The 17,051-nt window shown below is 41.2% G+C and overlaps 1 protein-coding gene across 1 annotated transcript in view; it reads right to left on the bottom strand.

The window, feature by feature from the left end:
• LOC149459306 (CD109 antigen-like) overlaps positions 1-17,051 on the bottom strand; it is a 188,596-nt gene that overhangs the window by 144,444 nt on the left and 27,101 nt on the right. Inside the window, exon 6 of the mRNA XM_089681386.1 lies at positions 13,487-13,612. Coding sequence (XP_089537512.1) covers positions 13,487-13,612 — 126 coding nt within the window. The remainder of the gene's footprint in view (positions 1-13,486; positions 13,613-17,051) is intronic.

Genomic DNA, 17,051 nt, shown 5'->3' with positions numbered 1-17,051 from the left:
AATGATTACGGAAGTTCAGCCTCAGCACTGAATTAAAAAAAGACACACATGTGTAATGCTGCTCATGCACCCTTTTTCCTCCACCTCCTTCTCAGGGGTGCATAACAGACACTTTTTTTTACTTCCTTTTCCACATGCTCAAGGTAGCAGAGGATCCGCTTTTTTTTACAGTGCTGCTCATGCACCCTTTTCCTCCTTCTCCCCTTCAGTAGCTCAGAACAGCCACTTGCCTTTCTAGTGCTGCTCATACATTTAGCTTTCCAGCCATAGTCCCACCAACTGGCTATTAGAAGTTGGAGGAATTTCTTTGTGGCTATCCCCAGGGCTCAACCATTGACCCCTACACTGTTACTGCTGGAGCAAAAGCAACAATTTCCCCCAAATGGCGCCCATACTCAGCATCTACCTGCTAGCTTTGCCAAACAACCTGTGTACATGAGTTTGTGGCCTGTGTTTTACCACTGTCCGGTACTCAGCTGCCATTATGTTGCCCAGTAGGCCATACACCTTCCACCATTATTGTGCACAGAATGCATCCCGGCCCCACATCAGTATATGGAATGCCATAAGGAATAAAGAGGCAGCGGTGGAATATGAGAGGTGGGGAGTTAAAGTTCTGGCAGTGGGGAGTGTTGGATTTCTAGTAGTGAGCATGATTTTTAGGGTGCTGACAGTGAGGAAAAGGAGGAGGAGGGCTGGGATGCTAGTAGTGAGGAAAAGGAGAATTGGTGTGCTTCTGCTAGTGAGCATAAGGAGAAGAAACATTTGGGTTGCTTCAAAAGGAATGATTCACCACTCCTTGATACAAGAGAAAAATCAGGGGATCTGCTACCATTAACCCTGAGGGAACCTATGGTCAAGTTTCTTGCTGAATGTGAAAAAGTTAACATAACTACATTGAATATACAATATATCAGACAGAAAACAAAATGCGGACAAGTACTTGGTAACATAGATCTGAGTTTCAAATATTTCCTTTAACGAGCTGTCAGTCTTTTTGTGGGGAGTATACTGGATTTTGTGGCATATCACCAGGTAACTTTCTGTACTTATGGCATTTCTGAAGGATGGAATAAATCCAGATAATTTTTTTGCTTAGAAGCACACTTTCTGTGGTGGGTATGGCCATTAAAGATCAGCAGCCCTGTATGCAGACAGTTTGTTTCCAATGCTGCTCATCTGTCTCACAGATTACCACAGGTAATTGCTCCATGTGCAATTGCATGTCAGCCTGTTATTGATTTGTATGGGCAGATTGCTATACCCACCACAGAAATATGCTGATCTGGGTGGTGTATGGCCGTGGAGGGCCATGTGATTAGAAAAATCATAACTTGACCAGGGCTGTCCAGTCAGGCCTAAAGTGAAAGGCAGAGGTTATTCACTCAGAGGTAGGCTTTTTATGTTTTTGCTGTAACTGTATTTACAATTGTAATCAATCAATTGTTTCAATTATTTTTTTCTTGTAGGGCAGTCCCTGTCCTTTTGAATCAATCACAGGTAAGAATGGTAATGCAAGCTGTGTAATACTTTAAAAAAAATGAAGTCCTAGGTCTTAACACCACCTTGTCCCTAATCAAAAATGTAAAAGACTGCCAATTTTTCCATAATGCAGGATAAAGGCAGACGGCAGCAAATGGATGGGGGAATTATACAGACATGCTTTTTCAAGTCTTCCTTCGACAGTCAAATATATCAAAGAAGCAGTCTGGAGGTTGCGAATGTCTTGTTTGTGATATATATATATATTTTTATACATTTTATTTACATATATGCCTTTTTTAAACATCTCTATTTACATTTTAATAGTAAGCATACATCCATGCATACATCCATGTGAAGGGCCATGCTTGCCTGCAGGAATTGCACAGGTGTTCCATGCATCTGCATGCAGTCAGTCCCATTTATGTCTGTTGAATGTAGCAGCTGCATGGACCCAGCCTCTGGTCCTAATTTGACAGCTGCAGAGGTGCATGTCCCCGAACACATACTGCATGCATTTAGGGACACCCACCTGCACGACTTTCAGATTGGGACCAGTGGATGTGTCTGTGCAGCTGCTGCATCACTATAGACATAAATAGGGCTGCCTGTACATGGATGCATGGAACACCTATGCATCCTAGTCAGGTAAATACAGTCCTTAGCACATATTTATGCCTAAAGTAGAACTAAAGGCAAAACATTTTTTGAATTTTGGATAAAGTAAGGGAGGAATATAACCCCTAGCATGTTTTTTGCCATCTGTGTCCCATTCAGGAGATAACCCTCAACTTCCTGTCCCGTAAGCAAAACAGGAAGTGAGAGGAAATCCCTCAAGAGTGAGGAAATCCCTGGTTGTTAGTAGGTTCATCAGAACTAGTGCCCCCATTAGAAGATTTTCCCTTTTCAACTGTTCTAGGGACAACTCAAAGTACTTTAGTACCGTATTTTCTTTTGCTTTCATTGATAACCATAAACAGGTCAAATACAGAGGGTGAATCTCTTTAATGAGTACACAGCCAGCAATGAAAACCTTACAGGTGTTCTATTCCCTCTCTACTTTATCCAAAACTAAAAAAAGAAAGTTCTGCCTTTAGTTATACTTTATAATTTCCCTGACTTGGTAAAGCAAACAAGGGCAAGGACAGCAATGGGCACTTCCTTTATTAAAAAGGAAGTCCTAGCCCTAAACACCACCTTGTCCTTAGCAAAAATACCAGACTGTTCACCCGTCCACAACTCCGGGTGAAGGGCAAACAGCAGAAAATGGATAAGTGAAATTATATGGACAGGGGGAACCGATACATTAGCTTCCAACCATAGCCCTGAAGTCACCAGGTGATTAATGAACCAAACCTTGCCCTTCCAGAGAAAAGGACACGATGAAAACATTTTGTTAAGAAAAGCAACAAAAAGGAAGAGGTGAGAAGGTCCTCTTTAAGGACATACAGCATATGGAATATGGATGACATTAAGGCAGTTATCTGGAGTTAGCATCCTGGGAGTTATTATTCAGCAAGTTGATCTACAGAGTCCGTATATTTGGGACCAAAAGTGCAGTTAGACCAAAACATTGTAAAATGCGAGGTCACCCTGCTGGAGGTGAGCAGATTTATTGGATGTTGGATGTTGATGGACTTTGTTTTATAATTATTTTTTTTTTTTAATAGTATTCATTTGAGTCACATCTTTGTTTTTTTATTTACCAGGTCTGTGTTTTTGGTTTTTAGTTATTCTATAGGAATTCTGCATTTTTTTATATGTCACACAGCATTTTTTTCACATAAATTGTATATAAATATTACTCCTGCGCTATTACAATACGCAAATAATGCTAAGCTGCCAGCACTAAGGTGACACAACCCTGGCACCAAACACAGAAGAGAAGTATAATAATAAAGTAGTGCATCGCTATAAATACCCTATCCACATAATTAAATAAAAAACAAATAAATAAACAACATAGATGCTATGAGTCCTCCCAGTAATATAGATCCATCTTGTTATGTGAAAAACACACACAAAATTCATGCAGGTGCTCCCAACTTAAACGTGAATCCACAATGACAGGGGTGCCCCCTCACCTTCCTGCCCAGGCCCCGCAGGACCAATGAGCCAGACAATTGCCTCTTAAGTAATCCTCCCACAACACCTTGGGGGTCTCCTCAGCAGTGGTGGTGGTACTTCCTCCTCCGGTGGATACTGATTTCCACTAGGTGCCTCCAGATATTAATATGTACTCACTCCATAAACACCCCACATAGGACAAAAAAGATCCACATAGTGTAAAACTGCAAAACCTTTTAATAAAAGGTATATCCTGAAGAAGTCACGTGCTATTAACCGTGACGTAACGCGTAGATACGCCAGTGGGAGGAGCCTAACGGACCGCACGGTGACGTCATATCCGGCGTCAGCGCCATTTTGGTCCACCTTTTTCTCGTGAGGATCCACACAAGCCAGTACACCCATGGTGTGGTGCAAATGTGCATGCCAAACCACACAAATGTGAGTAGTACTATTACTGTGGCTTTTATTAAAAGGTTTTGCAGTTTTACACTATGTGGATCTTTTTTGTCCTATGTGGGGTGTTTATGGAGTGAGTGCGTATTAATATCTGGAGGCACCTAGTGGAAATCAGTATCCACCGGAGGAGGAAGTACCACCACCACTGCTGAGGAGACCCCCAAGGTGTTGTGGGAGGATTACTTAAGAGGCAATTGTCTGGCTCATTGGTCCTGCGGGGCCTGGGCAGGAAGGTGAGGGGGCACCCCTGTCATTGTGGATTCACGTTTAAGTTGGGAGCACCTGCATGAATTTTGTGTGTGTTTTTCACATAACAAGACGGATCTATATTACTGGGAGGACTCACAGCATCTATGTTGTTTATTTATTTGTTTTTTATTTAATTATGTGGATAGGGTATTTATAGCGCTGCACTACTTTATTATTATATTTTTTTCACATAAATTATTTTATCATTTAGTCCACTGAGACATGGGTTGTGTGCACTAGCGGCTACAGCATTTGTATTTCACTTATTAAATGTATTTATATTTTGTATTCACCATAGAAAGCACTTAAGTTATATTTATAATTTTCAAAAAAATAATGCATAGAATCCTACGGCCCTCAAATCTTCCTTCAACAATCTGTAAAGTACATACAGAGAGGCAGTCCGGAGGAGGAAGCTGACTGCCATAAACTTGTTGTGTGAGGTTTTGAATGTTGTGTTTGTGGCAGGTATAAACATTGTTTTGCTTATTTTATTATTTACATATTTCATTTTTTTATTCAATTTAATTTAAATTTTTTCTTTACTAGGACAGGAGCGGTAAAACAAACTGGGTACCCCAGGGAGTCCTAGGCCTAAACACCACATTGTCCTAGTCCAAAAATAAAAATTGTGTTGTCTTGCAAGAAAGGGTTGTCAGCACAGAAATGGCCTTGCAGAGGTGATGACAGCAAGGCACCTGACAGGAAAACTGTGGTCATGTTTCTACCCAAGGAATGGCACAAGGAGCAGCTCGCAGACCTGTGTACAGAATTAGGGTGTACATATCAGTATGTTTATGCTAACGCACATTAGCGTGAATGTGCATTTAGATGCACATTTATTGAACTTGTAGTGCAAGGCTCAAGATCATTGCTGAGTGGTCGTCAGCTTCTGTGACCCATGACCAAATTCTGCTGGTTCCTGTATTATTCCAAGTGTACTGTCTAACAAGAACTAATGTTGATCCTTCAGATACCTGACCTTTTGGCTTCTTTCTCCACTCCACATCTTACTTATTACTTTGGCTCACCTTATGCCTCTGTGTTACTGACTGATCTCGGCCTGGCTCCTGTTTATGCTCCCACCTTCTGAATCTATACCTTCGCTGACTGCCTGTTGCCAATTTTCACCTGTCTGACCACTCCTGCTTCTGCAAGTTCTATGATGACATCGAGCACAAGTTTCTGTTCTTCGGCTTCTACTTCACTGCAAGATCCATTTCTTCTGCTTGCCTGGACTTACTACAGATGTCCATTCCATTCCATGTCCTATCTTACACTGTCATCAGTCTCGAGAGACAAACAGGACAGAAGGTGTAAAGGAAAGGACTCTCATCAGCTCAGCCTCTACCAGGTACATGACAGAACCCCACCTTGTATGTGAGAATAGAGACAGGAATATCTCTAATGGTTTAAAAAAGACTGCTACTGAAGTGAAAAAGAGACAAACAGATTATCGGTATGTCTTTCCAGTTAAATGAGAGGCCAATGATCTCTGAAAAAAAGTTTTAAAAAAGCTCAGAAACATGACCTTTGAAAGTCCTGTGAGCCAAACACTGGTCCGGACACATGTGTTTTCCCACTAACCATTACTACTTTTTAAAGTTTTTATTTTGTTAATGCATTTACAGATTGACATCTTCTTTGTTATGCTTATTTTCTGTTTTCCTCATAAGGCTGTCCCTGCCCTTGTCAAGCAAACGTAGCAGTGATGTCAGGGTAACTAAAACACTTCGAGGTTAAAGGTGACCCCATATGTGTTTGAGGTCTGCCCTGCTGCATGTGTCATGTCAGAGAGGAACTTCAGCACAGTGGGGCAATTTCTAACTGAGAAACTGAAGTTTAAAAACCTTGGATTAGGGTGTGCAATGTTTTGGGTGCATAGTGTTTTTCATATTTTTATCAGGGAGAAAAGTCCAAAATGTACTAGAGATAAAGATTACAGGCAAGTGTGTTGCTAAAAGAAACCACAGATGACACCGTAGTGTAAAACGGCAAGGTTAGGCTCAATTTAGTAGAAGCAAAAGACACAAGTAGGGGTTTTAGTGCAAGAATTAAGAGACCACAGTTGACACTGCAATATAAAATTATAAAAAGCAGCAGGACAGCTAAAGCCCAATGACGGACACAGCTGATCACGTGATGTGGTAAAAGGCCAATCACAGTGGCCTTTTACCACGTGATCAGCAGTGTCCAATGACACAGCAGATCACTAGTAAATGCAGTTGCCGGTTATCGGCCGCACTTTCCTCGCACTGTCACAGCGTGAGGAAAGTACTGCCAATAACCGGCAACTGTCAGAGAATGGATCGGCACTGATCATCAGGGCACTAATGATCAGTGCCCAGCAGTGCCACCCATCTGTGCCCAGCAGTTCCATCCACAAATCCCCAGCAATGCCACCCATCAGTGCCCAACAATGCCCCCCATCAGTGCCACCCATCAGTGCTGTCCAGCATTGCCACCCATCAGTGCCGTCAGTCAGTGCCGTCAGTCAGTGACGCCTATCAGTGCCACCTATCAGTGCCTATCATTGGTGCATATCAATGCAGCAGCATCAGTACTGCTATCCCCTTCTGATCCTCTGTATTCCATCAGTGACATCACATTCACCCGTGTGTTCCACACTGGTCAGCAGGGTGGCTTCCTGCTCCACTTCAGATTGCCTCCCTGGACTTCACTTCCAGCACTACCATCGGACTTTTTTCACTGGTGGTTCCCTACGGGGTGGAGAAAAGAGATCCCCCTTCTGGATATGCAGATATGCTTTACTTTTATTTACTCTTGTGAGCACATTTCTACTGTTTGTCATTAAAGTTTTTTTTACCATACTGCACTTAATGGAGCCTTAATTCCCTCTCTCCCTTGTTACTTTACGTGCCTACAGGGCACTTATACCCCCATTCGTGCCCAGACAAATTTTCAGCTTTCTGCTTTACCTTTATTTACTCTTGTGAGTACATTTCTACTGTTTGTCATTAAAGTCATGCAACATTGTACACATATGAAATGTGTATACTTTTTTCACACACATAGAGCTTTCTTTGGTGGTATATAATTGCCACTGGGTTTTTTATTTTTTGTAGAATAAGCAAAAAAAGAGCAAAAAATTTGAAAAATTATTTTCTTTGATTCTATTATAAAATTATTATAAAATTTTGCAAACAGCTAACTGGTAGGCGGCACTGATGGGCACTGATAGGCAGCACTAATGGCCAGCGCTGACTGACAGCACTGACTGACAGCACTGACTGGCAGCATTGACTGATGGCACTGACTGGCGGCACTGTTGGACACTGATGGGTGCAACTGCTGGGCAGCACTGATGGGTGGCACTGCTGGGCACTGGTTGGAGGCACTGCTGGGTGGTACTGGTGGGCGGCACTGCAGGGCACTGATCATCAGTGGCGATCTGCTCTGTGACAGCTGCTGGTTATTGGCAGTGCTTTCCTGTGACAGCGTGAGGAAAGTGCTGCTGATAACTGGCAACTGTATTTACTTCTTGATCTGCTGTGTCATTGGACACAGCTGATCACGTCGTAAAAGGCCGCTGTGATTGGCCTTTCCCTCATCACGTGATCAGCTGTGTCCATAGGACACAGCGATCATGGAGATTGCAGAACTGGATAACCGCACTAGCCGTCATTCATCTATAGCGCAGTTACAAAGTAGTTAATCCCCAAGTATATTAACCACTTGCCCTCCTAAGGATTTACCCCCCTTCCTGACCAGGCCATTTTTTGCATTATGGCGCTGAGGTACTTTAACGGACAGTTGCGCGGTCCTGCAACGCTGTATCCAAATTAAATTTACGTCCTTTTTTCCCACTAATTGAGCTTTCTTTCAGTGGTATTTGATCACCTGTGCGTTTTTATTTTTTGCGCTATAAAAAAAATTACAATCTTGAGAAAATAACAATATTTTTGACTTTTTGCTATTAAACATGTCCAGTTAAAAAAATTTACAAATCAAATTTCGGCATAAATTTAGTCCAAAATGTATTCTGCTACATGTCTTTGCTAAAAAAAAAATCCCAATACGTGTAAATGAATTGGTTTACGTGAAAGTTATAGCGTTTACAAATGGCAGTATGGATACTGGAATTTTTTTTTTCTAGTAATGGAGGCAATCAGTGACTTATAGCGGAACTGTGGGACTTCCACAGACATTCTGACACTGGGGGGAACTGACTTGGTGTCACTGACATTTCCAGTTACACCAATACAGTGATCAGTGATGAAAAAAAAACTGACACTGTACTAATGGCACTGGGCAGGAAGGGGTTAACATTGGTGATCAAAGGGTTAACTGTGTGCAGGGAGTGTTTTACTGGAGGGCGATGTCTGTGTGCCTGAACTGACAGGGAGGAGGATTGTTAGTAAACAAAACAGTCCTCCTCCTTCCTGGAGATGCTCGGTAATCGCGCTGGTGGGTAATCAGACCCTGTGAGTGACAGCCGCGACCGCGAATGACAGCGCGGGTAGGTTGCACTCACTACCCAGAAATACAAAGTCACGTAATATACATGATTTTGTGCACCCTGCAGCCCTTTAGCAGTATATCTGCTATAGGGAGGCGGGAAAGCGGTTAAGGACTCAATATCTACACATATGTACTGTATATGTATGGACTCTATTGGCGGTGTTTTTAATTTCCTTTAACTTATATAATTGCTTGTGTACACATGTCCTCTACCCCTTTTTTGCACCAGAATGTTATCTTGCTGTTCTTCTGAGCAGACTGCCGCTGTGAGAAGGGGCAGTATTGCATTCACTCAGCACTTCATCTCCTCTCATTGCCCTACTTCCTGCTCAGCCAGTAAGGCTACTAAGCGGGCCAACACAATATAAACAAATAGAGCATCGCTGCTGAGATGGTAACAGCAGTAGCCATCAAGGTGTGGCTTTGCAGGAAGGGAGGAAGCAGGGGTGGACTGACCATTTGGAAACTCAGGCACCGCCCAATGGCCCGAGGTCAGTAGGGGGCCCCATGAGATGACCCTGGTACCTTTTTCATAGGCTTTTTTGAGTTTGGGCAAGGACACAGGGGCCCCATGACCCCCTATTGCCCGGGGACCCCATGAGTTGTCAGTCCACCCCTGGGAGGAAGATAAGCAGTTAGTGTGAACACACAAAAAAAAATGAGCTGCCAGGTCCTGACTCATATCAAGCTGTGGCCCATTGGAGTAAAAGCTGTGCAAATGGTTGCCTTCTCTGCCCAGTTTCACCTCATCCTGTTTATACAATAAAACGTTCATTGCTTTAGATACAGTCTAGCTGATTTGAAGAAGATGGGAAAGTTTAGCTGCATGCCAAGCTGCATTTAGGCCAAAGGTAACATCTAGAAGGACAGAACAGTGTGTGTATATACAGTGTATATATATATATATATATATACATACAGAGAGGGTGAGAGAAAGCTATACTGAATTTCAGATCAACTGAGATGATTGACTGAGATATTAGATATCAGTTCAGCTGAGATGCTGAAACTTGCAGAATTATCAACCGTACATAAGGAAGGCTCTTGTTTCAGCTGCACTTGATAGCTGTCAAAAGTTTACATATATCTTTATCAAGCATAATTACGGTGGACTTGTTTGTATGGTATCACCCTTCTCCAGTGTATTACCTACAAGATATCATTTGCTGCCATCTGCTGGACATGCTTGTCTTAGCATATATCTCATTGGAAAGCTGTTACATTTAAATTGCCTAGTAGAAAGCAAAAACTCTGTAGCAACCTTAGCTAATAAACACATCACCTTGCCCCTTCTCTGTGAATTAACAAAAGTATAAAATGGCAAAGCAATTTTCCACAAATAAGTTTACTTTGCCTTTTAATTCTCATTTCCTTATGAAGCAAATGCATATTCAGCTAGCAGCCGAAAGCAACTTTAGCTCCCATCAGATACAGTCTAATTCAGTTGACAAATTACAGATTTTACATGGTCTACCTATTGTTTTCTTGCATTGGCAATGTTAATTAAAACAATTAAAAAACAACTGTCTATTAGCCAAATTATTTTGTATTTTGTAACATGTAAGAGCTCCAAAACTATATACAATGAAGGAAATAAGTATTTGATCCCCTGCTTATTTTGAATGTTTGCCCACTCAAAAAGAAATGATCAGTCTAAAAATTGAATGGTAGGTGTATTTTAACACTGAGAGACAGAATAGAAAAGCAAAAAATTCAAAAGAAATGCATGTCTAACAAATTATGCACTGATTTGCACGTTCATGAGAGAAATAAGTATTTGATCCCCTTCACAAAACATGACTTAGTACTTGGTGGCAAATCCCTTGTTGGCAATTACAGAGGTCAGATCTTTCCTGTAGTTGGCCACCAGGTTTGCACACATCTTAGGAGGGGTTTTGGCCCACTCCTCTTGGCAGATCCTCTCCAAGTCATTAAGGTTTGGTGGCTGACATTTGGCAACTCGAACTTTCAGCTCCCTCTACAGATTTGCAATCGGATTAAGGTCTGGAGACTGGCTAGGCCACTCCAGGACCTTAATGTGCTTCTTCTTGAGCCACTCTTTTGTTGCCTTGGCCGTGTGTTTTGGGTCATTGTCATGCTGGAAAACCCATCCACAATCCATTTTCAATGCCCTGGCTGAGGGAAGAAGGTTCTCACCCAAGATTTGACAGTACATTGCCCCATCCATCGTCCCTTTGATGCGGTGCAGTTGTCCTGTCCCCTTAGCAGAAAAACACCCCCAAAGCAGAATGTTTCCACCACGTTTGACAGTTGGGATGGTGTTCTTGGGGTCATAGGCAGCATTCCTCCTCCTCCAAACACGGCGAGTGGAGTTGATGCCAAAGAGATTGATTTTGGTCTCATCTGACCACAACACTTTCAACCAGTCCTCCTCTGCATCATTCAGATGTTCAGTGGCAAACTTCAGACGGGCCTGGACATGTGCTTTCTTGAGCAGAAGGACCTTGCAGGCACTGCAGGATTTCAATCCTTGTCGACATAGTGTGTTACCAATTGTTTTCTTGGTGACTGTGGTCCCAGCTGCCTGGAGATCATTGACAAGATCCTCACATGTAGTTCTGGGATGATTCCTCACTGTTCTCATGATCATTGACACTCCATGAGGTGAGATCTTGCATGGTGCACCATACCTAGGGAGACTGACAGTTGTTTTGTGTTTCTTCCATTTGCAAATGATTGCACCAGCTGTTGTCACCTTCTCACCAAGCTGCTTGGCGATAGTTTGGTAGCCCTGTCCAGCCTTTTGTTGGTCTACAATCTTGTCCCTGACATCCTTGGACAGCTCTTTGGTCTTTTCCATGGTGGAGAGTTTGGAATATGATTGTTTGACTGCTCCTGTGGACAGGTGTCTTTTATACAGGTAACAAAATGAGATTATCAGCACTCCCTTTAAGAGACTGCTTCTAATCTCAGCTTGTTACCTGTATGAAAGACACCTAATAGCCAGAAATCGTGCTGAATGATAGGGGATCAAATACTTATTTCCCTCATGAACATGCAGATCAGTGCATAATTTGTTAGACATGCAAACTGAACACAAGAAATCTAACAGATTCTTCCATATATGCTAAATAGTGTGGATATATGAATTTCCCCTGTCAGCTATTGTATTTTGACAGCCAATGCTCACAGCTGTCAGAAAACCTGAACAAGGATTGCAGTTGACTGATTGCAGTCCTTGTTTAGCTTACAATTTTCCATTCATCTTCACATCGAAGGTTGTTGAACTGGGTGGCGCCAACAGGTGCACCAACAGATCACATTTGGACAGAAAACAAGGGAAATTTAATCTATGTATAGCCACCTTTAGGCATTCAAAATTTGACAAGTGTATAAGTAATCTTAAATCAGTGGACTCCTGCGAAATCAGACTCCAGCAACTAGTAGTCCACGCTGTGCAGCATTGAGATTCTTCATTCTCTGTCTTTGGAAACATAACTCTTACAGAAGGCATGTTGGGTAAGTCTACCAAAGATCCATGAATGACTTACAGGGGTTTCCAATGAGACAAACATACACAAATGATGTGTGGTTTTAAGAGAAATGGCCAGCCAAAAATTTTTGCATTTTGTTTTGGATACAGTGGAAAAAACTAATTTGTAACCTCTGTCAGATATTTATTACTGTCCTTGTGCCATTGTGCAGAATATCCCTGACTCCCTACCCACCCAAGTGACAGTAAAGAAATCACCTGAAAAGAAACCAAGACAGCACTAAAAACCTAACAGATGATTTACCCTTCTCCAATCTATCCAGAAAAATAGCAACAGGCATCTTGTTCTCTATTTGGTTGCTGACAACGTAAAGTGGCAAAATATGCTACTCTTGTGCCTATACTCTGCACCAATGTCCCAAATTACTTAGCATATTAGTAAGTATATAAAAGCCAATAAACTGTTTTGCACTCTAAATCAGTGTTTCTCAGCCTTTTTTCAGTCAAGGCACCCAAAGATGATGTGCAAACAAAGATGATGTGCAGTCAACCAACATCCTCCTTGTCAACTGATGATGTCATTGGTTGTCAGGACTCCAGCAGCAGGAGGCAGGCTTGTTCCACCAGCTGGCTTGCATACGAGTTTTGGGCATTTTTACATATTGCCAAGGCAACCCTGAAGAGACCTCAAGGCACCCCAGGGTGCCTGGGCACCCTGGTTGAAAGAGGCTGCTCTAACTTATATTTGGTGACTGTGTGTGGGTATATTGGTACACCTGGAATGGGTGGTTTGCACAATCAAACAGAATTAAAAATCACTACTACTTGATAACTCATATACTAGCTATCATTCCTCCTTCAAGTGGATTCTGCTAAAGGGCTTAAAATACAAACATTTTACAGGCAAAAGCAATGTTCCACTGTGCTTTGGATTTTTAATGGATCATTTACATTCTTGCTGACCATAAGGAAGCTATCCTACTAGAAGGTTTGGTTCCCGTTCTTCAATGCAGCTTAGGTTTGATTATTCAGCTTTCTATGGAGTAATATTGTAAATCATCTTCTACTGCTACCAATAGTTCTTTACATGTATATGGGCGATTGAATATAGTATGGAAACTAAAGCCACACATCTCCAAAAATATATAAAAATCTTGAGTAGGGTTACTTTTTTAATGCACCTTTTTAGCAAGGCCTTGTAATAATGTTAATACAATGTAATGCCCATTACATCACCCATATTTCCAGAGATCAGTTGAAGAAGTATTGTGAATTTATCCATACTATACTCACTTGTAATTTTACTTTTATCGACCAGTCTCCAAGTGGCGGATTGTCACTTAACTGAAAACTCTTTGATACAACTCCTAATTCAGCTTCCTCTTCCATCCACTGCTCAAGTAAGTTTCCACGTGGGTCCTTTAAAAATAACATTATTACAATGAGACATATGATTATCCTCCTTTTCTTTATCATCTAAGTAAACCTTTGGCCATAGTAAGAAATAAGAAAACTCTTGATGCAAATGGGTTAACTATGAGAATGTATTATTTGAATGTTTTATTATTTATAGTATTTTATAGTTTTTGATGTACATATTCAAGAATTCTTTATTTGTGTGTTCGTCCAGTAGCATTATGGGTCTGTATGTCTCTGCTTAAATCAGGAGGGTTTTTTGCTTGACAATGAATCAAAGCTCCTGTTTATTGATAGTATGAAATGTAGCACATTTATTTACTCTTCTACTATATCATAGTAGGGAAGCGGTCTACTCCTATTGGAGTAATAGGACCAAGCTTCATGGGAAAGGGGCAGGGATTTACTGCATGTGTACTATGTGCATGAACTGACAATTCACATTTCGAGAGTGCTAAAAGGTATTCTGTGGGGTTTATTTACTAAAGCCGGTTCACTCAGAATCTCGTGCACTTCTGCATAGAAACCAATCAGCTTACAGGTTTTTTTGCTAAAGCTTAATTGAACAAGCTGAGGTTAGAAGCTGATTGGCTACCATGCACAGGTGAACGAAATTCTGAGTGAAATAGTTTCAATAAACAAACCCCTGTACCTCCACTATAGTCTGAGATGCTGGCTCAGAGATGGCACGATCATGTAAATCCTGGTTCTGGTCAATTTCTGGCTGTGTCCTTAAACATGTAAGGCAAATCAGTCCCCTTCTCCAGGTTTTCATCTTATGACTTGCTACAAAGTTAGACAAATTTACACTAGCAGCAGCCTTCTGGAAAGCAATTTGTGGTTGATCGCTTCTCAGAGGTGGGGGTGGCGGGTAATCTATGTTATATCAATTCCTTAGAAATTAAGAACTGTGTTTTAATGGTAACACATATAGTTTTTTTAATAAAAAAATTATATAGTTAAATGTTATATAATATATATATGTTTAATTATATAGTTGCTTTATAATAAAGGATATCTAGAATGTATTCAAGCAGACTTTTAAAGTTACTGAAATATCATATAGCATGGCATATAGTATAGCATAACTATATGCAGTGAGTCCACACTTCCTTCTTACTCCCAGCTGCTGTATTTAAATATCACAATTATATTTTTCACCACCTGTGTATTGTACAGCACTTCCCCAAAAATGTATCTTATATATAAGACTTGAACCTAATCCCTATAAGCTATGGAAAATTACTTGTAATTTGCAACACAATACATTTAAAGTGCATCAAACCATGGTACTCTAATTACATTACAACATGTTTCATACACGAGAACAATCTGTGCAAAAAGCAATTCCCTTGTGCAAGTCCAGCATAAACTGCAGTGTGCTCTATGCAACATTCTAATCCAGCCTTTTTCAACCAGGGTGCCTTGAGATTCTTCAGGGGTGCCTTGGCAATATGTCTAAAGATTGCCCAAAACTTGTATACAAGCCAGCAAGTGAAACAAGCCTGCCTTGTAGTTACACAAAGTCATAGGTTTTCATTGTGCACCATTACTACCATCCTGCTGCCAGCGTCTTGGCAACCAATTACATCACTAATTGATAAGGAGGATGTCAGCTGCCTGCACAACAATCCTAGTTTGACCCTCCCCTCTGCTGGGGTCACATTAGCTCAATGAAGAATAAAAACTGAGGGAGAAGAGAAACATTGGAATATTACTCAGTACCAGTGTGCAAAAGTGTATTTGCTTTGGAAGAATAAATCACCTCTAATGTTGGGTATCCTACATGTGTGGATGTTGCTGTGTAATTAAAATAGTTTTTCACATTTTAGAATGGGGTACACTTTTAAAATCATGGACAGTCTTGAGGCACCCCATTTGAGAATGCGGTGCCTCAAGACTGTCCATAATTTTAAAAGGTGCTGGGGATGGTCCATAATTTAAAAGGTGCCTTGAATGAAAGAAGGTTGAGAAACACTAACCTATAACACTCAACAAAAATGTCCGGAAGGTGTTGTCTGTGGCAGCTGTGTTACTCTTGAAAAAGTAATGTGTATGCTATTAGTCTGTGTAGCAAAACATTCATTGCTTTTGCACACTTCCCTTCATGCAATTTTCCATCTCGGCTATGTGTCCACCACCTCCTTATCCAAGCAACTCACCAGATCTTTTGACCCTTATATTAAATTGGGTCATTAGTACTTTTAAACCATAGGTAATGCAACCACCATTCACTGTCATAAATCTGACATAGGAACTAGAGGAGCAAAATTTCCCATATTGTAATATAGTCTTATATGGCATCAATAATGAAAACACCTTAAAAAAACCTCACATTTGTCAGTGCCAGTAGCTGCACTAAAATAATAGCATAAGTATTCAGTTCCACCTGCTCCTTCTACTCAGTTCAAACTCGGTGCCCTGTGTGGGATGATGTCACAAGCCTAGACCCCACCCTACGTGTTTTATCATTCACTGTCTTCATCAGTGATTCTGATCATACTGAATGATAAAACGCTTGGGTTGGGATCTAGGCTTGCATCTCACACAGGACATCCAGTTTGCACCACGTAGCGACACCAGGTGGAACTGGCGTCTACACAATACTTATGATATTCTTTTAGTGCCAAGGTCTGGCACTGACAATTGTTTTTAGAAGTGATTTTACTTTTGATTTACAAAACTGTATTACACTATGCTATGGAAAGTGTGTCTCCTCTTTATGTTAGATCGATGACAGTGAATGATGGCCACATAACCAGTGGTTTACAAGCGCTAATGACCAATTTTAATACAATGGTCTAAAAATCTTGAGAGTTGCTAAAGAGGGGACTGGACGCACAGCAGAGATTGATAATTGCATAAAGGGTAGTGTTTAATATCACTGAATGATAATTTTGTTACATGTACTATTAGTGGACACAGTACTTTTACAAGAGTAGTAACACAGCTTTCACAGGAAGAGAAACAGCAGCTTCTGGACACTTTTGTTGAGTGTTATAGGTTTAGAGTGTTTAATAAGGCACATGTAGGACCTGCACAAGAGAATTGCTTTTTTGCACATATTGTTTATGTGTATGATACATGTTGCACACTTTAATGACAGTTCCATGGTTTTATGTATATGTTCCATAGCAGGGGAGGACTGACAACTCATGGGGCCCCCGGGCAATAGGGGATCATAGAGCCCCTGTGTCCTTGCCCAAACTCAAAAAAAGCCTATGAAAAAGGTACCAGGGGCATCTCATGGGGCCCCCTACTGACCCCAAGCCCTCGGGCAGTGCCCGAGTTTCCAAATGGTCAGTCCGCCCCTGTTCCATAGTTTATAGGGATTATGTTCCTATGTTATATATAAGATACACTTTTGGGGAAGTACTCGTCACTACAAATATAGTATAGCATATCTGACAAGTATCTTACACATAAACATGGTGTTATGTTA

The sequence above is a fragment of the Staurois parvus genome, unplaced genomic scaffold, assembly GCF_062004578.1.
Source record: "Staurois parvus isolate SC_StPar_1 unplaced genomic scaffold, SC_StPar_1.0 ptg000264l, whole genome shotgun sequence".
Taxonomy (NCBI): Eukaryota; Metazoa; Chordata; class Amphibia; order Anura; family Ranidae; genus Staurois; species Staurois parvus.
Note: the sequence above shows the minus strand (reverse complement) of the source record. Positions and strands in the feature narration are given on the sequence as shown.